This window comes from Agelaius phoeniceus, chromosome 2 (genome assembly GCF_051311805.1).
Source record: "Agelaius phoeniceus isolate bAgePho1 chromosome 2, bAgePho1.hap1, whole genome shotgun sequence".
NCBI classification, from domain to species: Eukaryota; Metazoa; Chordata; class Aves; order Passeriformes; family Icteridae; genus Agelaius; species Agelaius phoeniceus.
Window position 1 is genome coordinate 68776541 of NC_135266.1, and position 13153 is coordinate 68789693.

At 42.3% G+C, this 13153-nt stretch overlaps 1 protein-coding gene across 4 annotated transcripts in view; it reads left to right on the top strand.

Annotated features, from left to right (window-relative positions):
• Positions 1-13153, top strand: part of STARD13 (StAR related lipid transfer domain containing 13) — a 243359-nt gene that overhangs the window by 91770 nt on the left and 138436 nt on the right. Inside the window, exon 1 of one of the 4 annotated variants that reach the window (XM_054627873.2) lies at positions 10095-10424. The exons of the other annotated variants lie outside the window; for them this stretch is intronic. Coding sequence (XP_054483848.1) covers positions 10301-10424 — 124 coding nt within the window. The 5' untranslated portion in view covers positions 10095-10300. Of the gene's footprint in view, positions 1-10094; positions 10425-13153 lie in introns of those variants that run through there. 4 annotated transcript variants of the gene reach the window in all.

Here is a 13153-nt window from a genome sequence, read left to right on the forward strand (position 1 = left end):
AGGCTAATAATAGCTTGCCCAAAGGATTTTACTAGGGCAAGTATCATTTAAAGCTTCATTATCTTGATAAGTGAGTGAACAGATGGCAAAATCTGTAGCAAATTCAAGATTTCCTAGGGTCCTGAGGATTAGAAAGATTTCTGAATACCAAATTCAAATCACCAAAACAAGGTGATTTGACAACCTCAGTGAAGATGGGATTTCAATTTACCAAAGTGTGAGGTAATGTTCAGGAATGATTTGAAGTGTTCACTGATACTGCATACTTAATGAAGTGTTACCAGCTCAGAAAAATATCTAGGCAGCATTATGGACAGCTTAATTAAAACTGCTCTGTGAAAACAGCTGTTCAATTTGCAGCACTAGTTGTGAGAGCAAATAAAACACTGATTTATATGAAATATAAAAACTAGCATTGATATTATTATAATGTAATCATGTAAATTCAGGGAACTACATTACAGTGATGCCCACCATCATCAACATTACAAAAATGTCTACAAAAAGAAACATTCAGAGAAGTCAGTGAAGGATGGTAAGCAGGGGAGATAGAATCATTTTACTTGCCCCAAGAAAAAATGTGGCACTAAATTCCTGTTCACCTTCATAAGGATATCCAATATATGCAGTATACAGAAGCAGCAGCACACTCTCTGTGCTGGAATTTTTTCCCCTATTAATTGGGATCATCAAATCAGCAGGAAGTGGAGGGTTTTATGTTCATGTATTCTTAATAAACATGGTGAGAGTACCCATACTAGATGAAATTTTCCAGTGAAGGATATGGCAATTTTTGCAGTTACTTCATCAAATTAATAACTTCACTATTAATGTGAGACTGTCACTAGTGTTTGGTTTAAATTGTGGTGTTGATTTGTTGGGTTTTTTTTAAGAATGATTAGAGTACTTCTTTGGGGAATGGAGGCTGTCCCTGGTGATTATTGAAAAGACCCTAAGTTTCAGCAATTCTGCATTAAAAGGGTAATTTATACTTGTGCAAAGCAAAGGAAGAGCCTATTACTACTTTCTAGTAGCACATACAACCTATTTTGCATTTATCTTGCCCAGCTATAAAAGATAAGCTATAGGATAGGAAAGAGGTGGATAACCCCAAATCTACTTAAGTCCTAAAGAAGGATAATGTTTCCCAGTTGAAACAGTTTTCTTTATGACTTGACTGGCAGCAGTGAAGTACTTTAAATCATTTTAATACTATTTAGCAACATTTCAGAATAGAAATAGGGAATAACCTCCAGTATGAGTAAGAAGTAAAGTGGTTTTTAGTTTCCATATTTACTTCTGACACTTTTTTTGCCTTTGGCATTGACAGTCACATATTTTTAAGGCCTGAACTGAAAGTATGAAAGTATGTATCTGATAAATTTGATCAAACCAAGGATTACTTAATATAAATGTTCTCTGTCAGGTAAATTAACTGATCTTCTGTCTCAAAAGCTATCACTGTGGTAAGATCCTGTCGAGCTATAATCCCTTTAGCACCTATTCTCCTAGCAATTTGCAGGGGGTTTTGTAATGTAAATGAGTCAAAAATATTCCCTGAAATGTAGAACAATCTCAAGTAATTACTGCTGAACAGATTTGTGTCAACCCAAAATGACAAAAAGGTGTTGGAATGAATCTGCATGACAGTAGCATAAGTAAACAAGATGAGCAACAGCTGTACCTGCAGCACTGTAAAGGTGTTCCGACATCATCTCTAGGAACTGATTTCACTAGAAATCATTGCAATACTGAAAAAATGAACTCTGGAACCAGCAATACATACAAGCAAAGTAATGTTTTCTAGCCTCCTGGAATAGTCCTGAATGCATATCTCCTTCATTTGCATGGCATTTAAATAAAGACAAGAAGAAAGGTCTTGGTGGAGTCTCAAAAAAGTGCCTATTAATAAGAGGGGGATCAGGCCAGCTGAATACAGTGTTTCAGGGGGAGCTGAAGCCTGCTCTGTTCTTTCTGGAATCACCTTTTCAAGTAATTATAAATAAAAAAGATGGTGCTTTCTGGCAGGCAAGGGGTGGCACACTCAGTAGAGAGCTGTGGCTGTGAACTCTGTCATCATTCTGGTCACATCAGTGTACACAGCAGCAGGTGATGAGGAAAGACCTCCTCAAGCTCTCTCTACCTTTGGTAGGCTTGGCCAAGTACAGAGCAGTCCCTGCTACTGCCTTTCTTGGGAATTAAGTTGCTTTACAATGTACCATTTTCAATCCAAAAGAGAAAAAAAAATATATTTTCTAGCTTTCTTCCATAGTCTTTGATGTTACTGTTTATATAATAGTAATTTAATGTCACTATTAAAATTCAGTTATGTGAAAAGCGCATGAGTGCATAGCTAAGATTTCTTGCCTCTTGCATGCAGAAATTGGAGCCTATTTGGAAGACTAAAAAAAAGTTGTGCTTTAATTTCTCACAGGTGAGTTCTTTTACATAGACTGTAATTCTCTATCCCCACATCACTGCTCCTATAAAGTCTGCTGCCTACTACGCGGTGGCACCTTATGGCTTACCTCTCTGAGCATATGTAGTATAGTCCACATAAAAATATGACACAGTTTTGTTTCCAACATAATGAATCTTGAATGAAACGATGCCATTATGCAAACCCCCTTACATGCAGTAGGCAGGAAGAGTACAAGCAAAAAATACTAAGGTGAAGGACCTACAAATTTGTTGTCACAAGAACTTTTGAGACTTGCAATTCATAGCTATGCTTTTGCCTACGTGATTATAGGAAGTGCTATTGGACATCATTTGGTAACTTTTTTCCCGAAGCCTTCTGTAATGGTTTCAAGGGCAGTACTGCAGGCCTCTGTTTTTCAAGCAAAAAAAGTAAAACCCTCAGCAACTCAAAGTAAACCTTTCTCTGCATAGCTCTAAAAACTGAAACTGCAGTTGTTACTGCTGACTTGTTAATATAACACAGACATGGACATTTCCTGGTTACTGTAAACACTGAAATGCTTTTGGAGTTAATGGAATACAGGTGCTGCCTGACACTACCAAAATGTTCTCACAGAAACAGGGATATTTTTGGACAGAAAGAGCTGCAGATCCACCTAGTCCAGCCCCTTCTTCACAGCATGAATATCCTGCTTCTCAGTGGGAATACCCAGATATGTTAAATGTCATGAAACAGTCATTCTTCCTAAGCTTAAGCTCCTTTATACTCCCAGGAATGGCTGTACCACTCAGCCTGCTGGAACAGAGAGTTCTGTAATGCCAGAGCTGGGTGATGGAGTGGGCTTAGGCAGGCTCTGAGGCGGCTGGGAAACCTTCCCAATGGAGCTGTGGGAAATGATGCTTACAATCAACATCGTCACCAGCCTTCACTTCAAATGAGATTCAGACAATACTCTGGACAGACAATTAGCCCTTCTTTATTGTGGAATCAAGAAGAAATTTAAAATCAGCTTTAGTGATTCAAGATCCTGTAGAACAGTTTAGGTTAATAGGGATTGGCTTGGGCCCCAGCCAAATTTTGATTCTGGCCATTCTAATCTTCCTACCTGAAATTCTATCCCCTACTGCAACTGGCCACAACACTCTTTATTTACTGGCCAAAAACATGAGTGCCGTTGCTTTTTAATTCTACCAAATGTATACATTTAAAATCTGTTAAACAAGTTTAAATAGTAGTTGTGTGGCCAGTGATGAAGGTTGCAATATACTGATACTTGGCAATATGCTGCCATCAGTCAGTAGCCTGATTACTCAAAAGGTGTGTGTGCAGAGAAGTATTTGCGTATCTGAAAAAAAGTTCTTACTCTCACAAGTAAATTCGTTTGGGGAACAATTTGCTTGCATTGTTGTTAGAACCTGCTGTCAAGATTGATCATGTTTTCCTGTGTAATCCAGGAGAGTTATAAAAAAAAGAAAGAGAAAAAGCTCCCAGGTCTCTGAACCAATATCCTGCTATGGTGTGTGCTAAATTGCCATTGACTGCTGCAAGGCAAGGCTTTTTTACACAAATGTTCCAATTATTTCTACTGTGATGGTAATAACAGTTGGAAGTTTAGAAAAGAAAAATTAAAAATTGTGGCTTAGACAAGGTCCCAATACAATATTAAGGAAATGAGCACTTTGAGAGCAAAGAAAGATGTAGTTTAAAACAATATATTTTTGTCAAGTGACTGAAGAGGAGGGGGAAAATCAGACACCAGAAGCTGAAATGAGAAGAACAGGGGCAATATTCTGTGCTGAGACATTTTGTGTTTCAACATAGCTGCTCCCTTATTCAAGGGCATTAATCACTTCAAAATTTCAAGCTCAGCTCCAGTAAAAAACCAATACATCTACACATATAAAATGTAGTCCACTTTCCCAGTTGCTTAATCATTGAAGCATTGGCTATTTCTACAGAGACTGGCTTTGCTCAGCACAAGACTTCATATCTTCAATGTAATATATTTAAAGATGTCCACAGAGCATCTTACGAAAGGAAGTGAAAGTTTATTGGCACTTGGTTTGTTTTGTCCGTTCCTCTTGTCTGTTATCTGAGAAATGTGCAAGGGCTCTTGTGGCTGCAATTCTTCAGAATTTCAGCTGAAGCATCAGCTTGGTTGTCTACTGTTCCATAGAAGTGCCCTGTTTACTCAGGGGGCAATCCATCCAATCATCATTTGAACCACAGCTGCCTCCCTCTTCCCTTCTTCACCATTCTCCTATAACAGGAGGTATGTTATATATCTGTTATATATGTTATGTATAACAGATATATAACATATCTCCTGTCACACAGGACCTTCTCCTGGAGTTTATAATGTCCTGTGACAATTTAGGCTGTGTTAGTACAAGAGAGTGGAGAGGTAGAGGGGTTATTTAAAAATAGCCTGCAAAAGCTAGATATAAGCAGAATGCAAGATGGAGAGAAATGTGCACATTAAAGCTGGCCAGAATGTGAAAACCCTGCTGAGTTAAACCCAAAAAAACCCATTTATTTTCCAGAAACATATATGATTTCTCTTAATTTTTGTTCTTTAAGAAACAATGGGTTTCGTCAGAAGGACGTTTCCAGGTGAAAATTTTTGATTGCTGTAGAAAAAAAATTTCATCCCACATTTACCATTTCTCTTTTGTTCCCATTTACTCTGCCTTGATAGACGCAATCTGGTCTGCTGCATTGCATCCCAAATGCAAACACCCTGGCAGTTCTCTCCATCACTGCTCATTGCAGCTCATCCCACTTTTATGGTGCATCAAGTAGAGGCTGCTTGACTGAGGTCTGAAGGCCCTTCCCTTGCCTCACCTATCTGTTCAATATTAAAAGCTTTCTCCCCACAGCCTGTTTGTGTACAGGATCCCAGCTTTTGCTGTCTACTCATTATGTTTTCAAATACACATTTGCATGCTTTTTTTAAAAATGCCCCTTGTTCTTGAAAGTTGGTCCTCTGAATATATAAAGATACCACATTAACCTCCTTGGAGACTCTCTTGCTAACTCACTTTGCACCAGTGCTTCCAGATACTAATTCTGGTGTGCCAGAAGTACCAGCAGTTACTACTCTGACCAGTACTGTTCTATTTCTCTCTCATACTCCACCCTTCCTACCCCAATCAGGTCTTCTCTCCATCGGCATCCTGTTTTATATTTAGTTTGCTATCTCCTGAGGGCAAAGATTGAACTTTAGCTCCATCCAGTTTTTGCTTCCAAGCACTTTGAGAAAACAATTTGTTATTAATAATAACAACAATAAAGTATCATCCTTCGTATGAATAGAATTAAAGCTTAATTTCCCCCCATGCCCTCCATGCCTGTTCTAGCAAGGGAGAGGGAGCACAGTCAAACAGCAGACACTTTGTTACTGTAGTCTGTATCTGAGCATACTTAGAGTCTGTTCACAGTGAATACTGCAAGAAGTTCCATTTATTTCAGCATTAATCATTGTGAACAAAAGTGAAAGAATTTGGCCCCCACTAAAGAAAGCCAGCAGTGCTCTGCCGTTGGCAAAGTGCAGAGCAAATCCTTTCCCAGAGATTCAGAAAGCTGAAATGAAGTAGGATGAACTTATAGGTGCCAATCTCTTGATAAATCAGAAAAGAGTGAAACTAATATATAACTTGTTCTCATTAAAGCTACCTTAAAATTATGATAATTTGTATATGTAAATTAAAAAAAAAAACAAGGAGAGAGTGCCAGGGCACAAGCTAGAACATTTTGTCCTCATTCACAGCGATTCTTATTTTTCTCTATTCAAAATATTTGTTTGTTTACTTAGATGTCAAAGAGGACACCTACTCATATGCCCTTGGTGCTTTTCGCATAACTTCAACCACAGAATTAGTATGAAATTCACCAGAGTCTGCTGTTAGGAAAACAAGCAATGGAAAACCTCAAATCTTTTCTTCCCTTCCAGTGGTAACCCAGACTTACAACATCCCTCTCAGACCATTTAAGCTGTGAAAGAAAACAAATTCCAGAGCTCTAGGACCCCCAAAGACATAAAGACCACTGCCAAAGTTATAAATATTACTTGATGTGTTTATATCTAGGCTGTCTGAGCTACTATTTGAAGATACAAAAGCACAGCAACACCATTTTGGATATAGTAAATTTCAAGAATCTTCATTACAGTCAGTTCTTGAAGAATGAAATTAATTATAAAATTTGGCATTGCACTTATTAGCATCAGACTACATAATTGGTCTTGTAGATCCTGTTATTTCCTCTTTTGCTTTAGTTTTACTTTCTAAGAGATACTAGGGTAAGGAGCCTGTGTCCTCTAAACAGCACATAGTAACCAAGGATGCACTCTTCCCACATTTTCCTCCACATGACATATCTTGTTTTGTTCTTCTACATGTAGGCAAATACTGTGAGGTGATAAAGCTAACAAAAAATCCTGACTCATGATAATTAAAGACAAGAGGATGGAAAGGAAAGAAGTTGCACTTTTATCATAGTCTTTCAGTAGTTTACAAAAGGCAAATCAATATGTAGTCATGTTTCTCTTTCCTTTGGTCTGATTCTCTTCTTACCAGGTGCATTGGAGTTAGTGTACAGTTACTTTACTAGGACTACATCAGGCTGCATAATGGAATCTGTAACAAATTAAAAATGCCCTGCTAATTAGGGACCAGAATACTACACTGTGTCAATTAACTTGGTGTTTAATTACCATGGTGATTGGAAGGAGCTATAAATTGCTAAATATAAAATTAATGTATCAGAGTTCTGTGCCACAATGGCATCAGAGCATGGGTACAACTAGTTTAGCCTTTTCCCCAATATTTTATATGCCTTCAAGATTTAGACAGTACTTTTATTCCTGCCAATATTCTGTTATCAATGAGCAAAGACAAATATAATAACTCAGCTTCTTTTAAGGCAGCTGGGAACTTCCTCCTTTCTCTTCATCTTGGTTCACAGTGGTTTCATTGCAATTACTCTGAAAAGAACCATTTTGGCAAGACTAGTATCAAGCAGGAAAACTATATTCTGTGGAAAATGTGCTTTCCTTTTCTTTCCCCCAGAAATGATAGCCATCTTGTGCTGGATGTCAGAATGTTTCAAGCAGGAAACACAAGTACTGATCAGCTGGCTACTTATACACTTAACCAACATATGCAAAATGTGTGAGAGACCAGAATTTTACCATCTTGTCAGGTTTTCTAACATTCTAAAAGGAAATTAAGCATGTTTAACCTATGAATAATTCCTAACATGTACCCTCCTTCAAGCAAAATAGCTCTTATTGTAACTTCTTCTGCAGAATAGCTCTTAGTGTAACTGCTACTATGAGGTGTAATACATCAAAAATACTCATGATGGTAATTAGACTTCTGAACAGCTGACTATGATTAAAAGCATAAAATAGGAATAGGCAGTTGCTGCATGAGATGTGTTCTCATTACTCAATAGCACTGTTTTCTTTGGGGAGAAAACTACGATATCTGATCTTGCCTCTGGATTTAGTCTTCCACAATAAAGTACCTGAAATTAGTAAGATTTTTGTCAGTGCCTGCCACAGAGTTTGGTCTAGGCTTGCCAGTTCAGTTCTGTTGCTTATTATGAAATACAGCCATATAACTGCAGTTTATCATAGTAACTCATGGTGAGATAACATGGGATTAGCAATTGCCACTATCTAGTCACTAATTAGCTGCTTTCAGTAAACCTGGAAATCTAGGGATATTTTTGATAAAGCAAGATCTTCAAAAATGCTGCAGAAGGGAAGACAATATCTTTTGTTCGAGTGCAGCATTCTGGCCATGGCAGACAGCTGCTGAAGAAAGGGATATCTATCTTCCAGACAGGCAGGGCACTCTAAGTTGGTGCATCCAAGTGTGGCTGCCAGAAGAGCACTGCTGAAGGTTGCAGTACTGACTGACGTTTGTGGGTGGTGACACAGCAGTATGATACAAAACCTTCAAAACTGAGTTTATTATTTCACTTTTAGACTGTGTGTCATGGCTCATCTTTATAGGGCAGCTGAGTACAGTATCAGGAATTAATTTCTCATCTCTGCCTGGTTCCTAACTGATAAAAGCCTGTGGCAGTAAACAGGCATAGTAGGTCTTATGTACTGGTAATGGCTGTGTTGGTGAGAGATTAAATAAAGAGAGGCAGAGGTCAGAGGCAGATTTACTGGGCAGAGGAGCTGATTGTAGGAACCATAATCCTCTCTTCTCCCATTAACATCAGCAGGTGTTTGCTCTGGGTCATGGGATGTGGGAGTATTTACATAATTATGCTGTCTCCCTTCCAGATCTTGAATGCATCCATCCCTGGAAGGCATCCCTTTTCTCAAAAGTGTTTGTCCAGTCATTTGGAGGACACTGGAATTGCAGGCAGAGAAGTGACATACAACATCTGTAAAAGTTCCAGACAAGCACATTGTCTCCACTACATCAGCTAAAGTAGAGTAGTTTAAGATGAACCTTTTTAGATGAACCTCTTAAGAACAGGGACAAAGGAATACAAATTCACACCACAAAGCAGAAGACATTATTAACAGTGGTAACATGGAATACATCTGTCTGTTGCTTTTAGCTTCTGACATTGCAGTTACAGTTTAAATCTAAACAAGATGGGGATATCGATAATGTTTAACATGACTGCTTTACCTGAGCATGCAGCTCTTTCAGAGTAGGGCACTCACTTGCAGGAACATCAGCCTCTGCTTTGCACATCACAAATACTCTGCCAAAAGAGCAAGCAGTAAGTAATTGATTGTGACTAAATGGAATGAAGCAGCCATTGTCCTTCTCAGCTATCAGACTGCTGGAGGAACATCCAGGATAGGGAAGGGGACACTGTTAAAACAGTATTTCCCAGAGCACAGAAGAAGCAGAGACACAAAATGGTTTTCCTAAATGGGATAAGGGCCCTGCTGTTACTTTCTGGCTAGCCTATGGATGAAGAAATCAGGATTCATTTTAGTCTGTAAAGTGTGCAAAAAGTGTCTGCCAGGGTTTAATTTTGAAACCTTTTCAAAAGCGCAAGAGCTTGTAAGAGAAATCATGCAGGGGGAAGGAGGTGGAGAGTAAGTGGGTGGAATGCAGAGAAAGTGGGAAAGAAACTGGAGAGGCTGTGTTGCAAGGACTATGGCTTGATCTTGGGTGGAGAGTTGGTGAACCTAGGCCTCTGGGAAAAAAAAAATCCTAGTTTTCTTTCCGCAAAAGTTGAAGCATGGGCGAAGCACCTATTACAGCCTCCCGTGAGGAAGGCATCCCGTTGCCAGCCAGGTTTTCTGTCACCTCGTGGCGAGTGACCTGTCCCCGGAGCACCGTTCGCAGGGCTGGGGCGGCACGGCTGGGGTGGCGGCGGGCAGCTCCGGTCGCTGTCCAGGGAGCGCAGCGGCGGCAGCGGGAGCTGACAGCAGGGCAGCCGCGGGGGCTTGGCCGGACAGTTCCCAAATGAGGCCCACGGGCATAAGCGGGGTCACGGAATTTAGGCGCGGGGTCCCGGTCCGTCGGTGGTGCCCGAGCCCGAGGGCCCGGGGTCCCGGTCAGGGCAAGAGCCGGGCCGGAGCCCGGGGCACCTTCCCCGCCCCGCGGGGGCCGCAGCGCGGGGGAGGAAAGGAGGGCGGAGAGCGGCGGGCGCGGGACGGGGCGCTGAGGGAGGCAGGCAGGCAGGGAGGCTGGCGGCGGGAGCGCTGCCCTGGGGGCCGGGGCGGGCGGCGCTCAGGTGAAGGAAGGGCCGCCCGCCCGGGGCGGCGGTGACGCGGCTGCGGCGCGGCGGGGCTGCCCCGCGGCCCCGTGTGGGCGCCGCCGCCCGTCCCCGGCGAGGAGAGCGGGCGCTGAGCGGAGCTGCCCGGGGCGGCATGCGGAGCCGCCGAGGATGAGCAGCCAGCGCCGCCCGGCCAAGGCGCAGCTCCGGAGGTCGCTGAGCGAGCAGCTGCGGGACTCCACCGCCAAAGCCTGGGACTTGCTGTGGAGGAATGTCCGGGAGCGGCGACTCGCAGGTCAGTCCCCGCCGCGCCGCGGCCGCCGCTACCTGCCCGGGGACGCTGAGGGGACGCCCCGGGGGACGCCTCAGGGGTGCCCCCGCTCCAGGGGCACGTCCGGGGGCACCATCTCCGCTGCCGGAGCGGGGAGAGCCCGCGGCTTCGGCCGGGCGGGACGGGCAGCTCCCGGCAGGAAGGCGGCGGGCAGCGTGCGGGCGGGTCGGGCTGCGGGGCAGGCGGGTCGCAGCCCACGGCCCCTGCAGGCAGCACCTGCCCGGGAGCCGGCGGGCAGCGCGGGCTGCTCACACACGCACTCGGGCGCGGGGCTAAGCCTCCCCTCGCTCCGTGTCGGAGGCACCTTCTGAGCGTCTCCGAAACGAAGAGGGTTGGCTTTGCCTCCGGGAAACAGGCTCACCTGCTCCTCCGATCAGTGTTCTAAGTCTAACCAACCAGGTTGGTTCCTCACAGGGTTTGCATGTGAGAAGTACCACAACTCCCAAAGAAAAATGGTCTGTTTCATTTCAGATGCTTCTATAGCTGCAGGTCACCTACCTGTTCTGGAAAACCGGCCTCCTGCAGCTTTTCCATCCCCAGGTGGGGACCAGAAGGGCACAGAGCAGGGCAGGTGCTCCAGGAGGTCGGGTCTCATTTAGAGCACTGCTATTGCAGCAGCACAGTAGCTTTATGCACATAAGCATACACTCAGTGTGTATTTGTAAAGTACTCTGTGAATTAGAAGTTCTAGATTAGAATATCTAGTACATGTACATGCAAGTGCAAAGTAGAGTTATTATACTAGAAAACGATACATCAAGATTTATGAGCAGGATCATGTATAATGAAGTGTAATTTGTAAAGATGGATTCCTCTGTCACATACTACAGCATTGTTAGGAGTTTGGTGACCTTGCCTAGGGCACTGTGACATGCTGTGTTGTATAATACAGAGGTAAATGATGCAGGTTTTCTGACTATGTCTACAGCACATTAGTTCTTATGTACATACAATTAAAGTAATACATAAAAATTGCATGGTAGTTTTTTTTAAAAATTAATCTAAACTGGGTAGCTTCAATAATTAATTACTAAAACGACCTATTTTGTAATATTATGGTTAACCAAAATACTAAACTTTTAAGTTTTTAATTTTCTTTTAAGTCCCTTTTTCCTATTTTGATAGCAGATGCCAGCAGACATTCAGCAAGGATACTGTTGGCTATTTTTTTCTTTTTTAGTCAAAGACAACTATTGCTTGATTGAGCAAAGAACCTGGGCAGGCTGCCATCATACTGTAGCCAACTTCTTAAAGTAACTGGGTATTAAAATTGATGGAGTCAAAACTTTTTATTTAAGGTGGATAGAATACTAATGTCCTGGGTTTATGCACTGCCATAATTTAAGTGCTATTCATAATACTCTGGTAAGACACTGATACACTTGCTGTTTAATTAAATTACTTATCTGACGACATAATGAAACGTGTACAAATGTCTGTTGGTGCCAGATATGTCCTCTTATTCTGTTGCTTTTCTGTATCTGGCATTTTTGTCCTTGTTTTTATATTTGTTTGTTGTGCTGACCTGCATAGCTGCAGCATATATTCCTTGGTCTCTTCTTCCAGCTTTTGTTAATGAGAAGGCAGGAAATTTAGGCTGATCTAAATGTGTCAACTATTTGCTGTTTGCCATTGCAATAGATCTGATCCCAACCAGGTAGATAGTTCCGTCTTTTTCCTCAAAGTTGGCGTTGTAGTTCAGCTCTGACTGACAGTCAGAGCAGCAGTGTAACTGGTAACTAATGTTCAAGAGCAATGCTCAAAACTAAATGCAGTTTTAATCATTAGTGTGCTGTCATATTCTAACTGTCAAGCCAAATAAAAACTTGTGATTAAATCCTTGCTGTGATGATACTTTTGCAGGCACTTACATAGTTGCTCTTTTGGCTTGCTTTTAGTCTTTTATCTATTTGTTAAGGATCAGGATACCAGTTGCCCAAGATACACCTGTAAAGAAAGCAAGCACATTTTTGTAATTCATAAAAATCACATACTCATTGAGGTTGCATGAAGTGTTGGGAATTCTCCAGTATAGTCTCCAGCTCAGAGCAGGATCATCACTGGGAGCAGAGCAGGTTACTCAGGGCTTTTCCCAGTGCTCCTTGGGAAGAGTTTCCACCCTGGCATCCAGGCTGGAGCAGAGGGCAGCAGGACACTGTTGGGCAGCAGGGGTGTGAGCTGAAGAAAGGAGCTGAATCCTGGCTAGAGCAAGGAGAGAGCTGAATTTTGACTCAGCTGCTCCCAAAGAGGCAGAGAGCATGGCTGGGTTGCTGTGGAAAAGTAGGTTGTGCATAAAAAGACTGCTACAGTGTGCTCCTTTCTTCCTTCCCTCCCTCACCCTTTGCAGCAGAGGTGATGAGCAGCAGCCTGGCTCCTGGCATGCTCCTGGACAAGGCTGCTCCATACTGTCTCTTATTCAGGACAGATCCGGGGTGCCCAGCAACTCTTAGTCACTTTTTCTGATTCACTGACTGGGATTTGTTTTTCAAACAATGGGTGTACCCTCTACAGTGCCAAAAATTGCACCCTCAGGGGTTTTTTGTGCTTTTTGTAAGTTTTGCAGAGGTATTTTACACTGTTTCCACTATGCTTATGGTTTAATTTGGAATTGACAAAGTGAATGGGAAATGTACCAGAATTTTAACTCCCTGTGGGGGCCTATTTACCTGAAAGGTTGTATAAAATACTTTTGG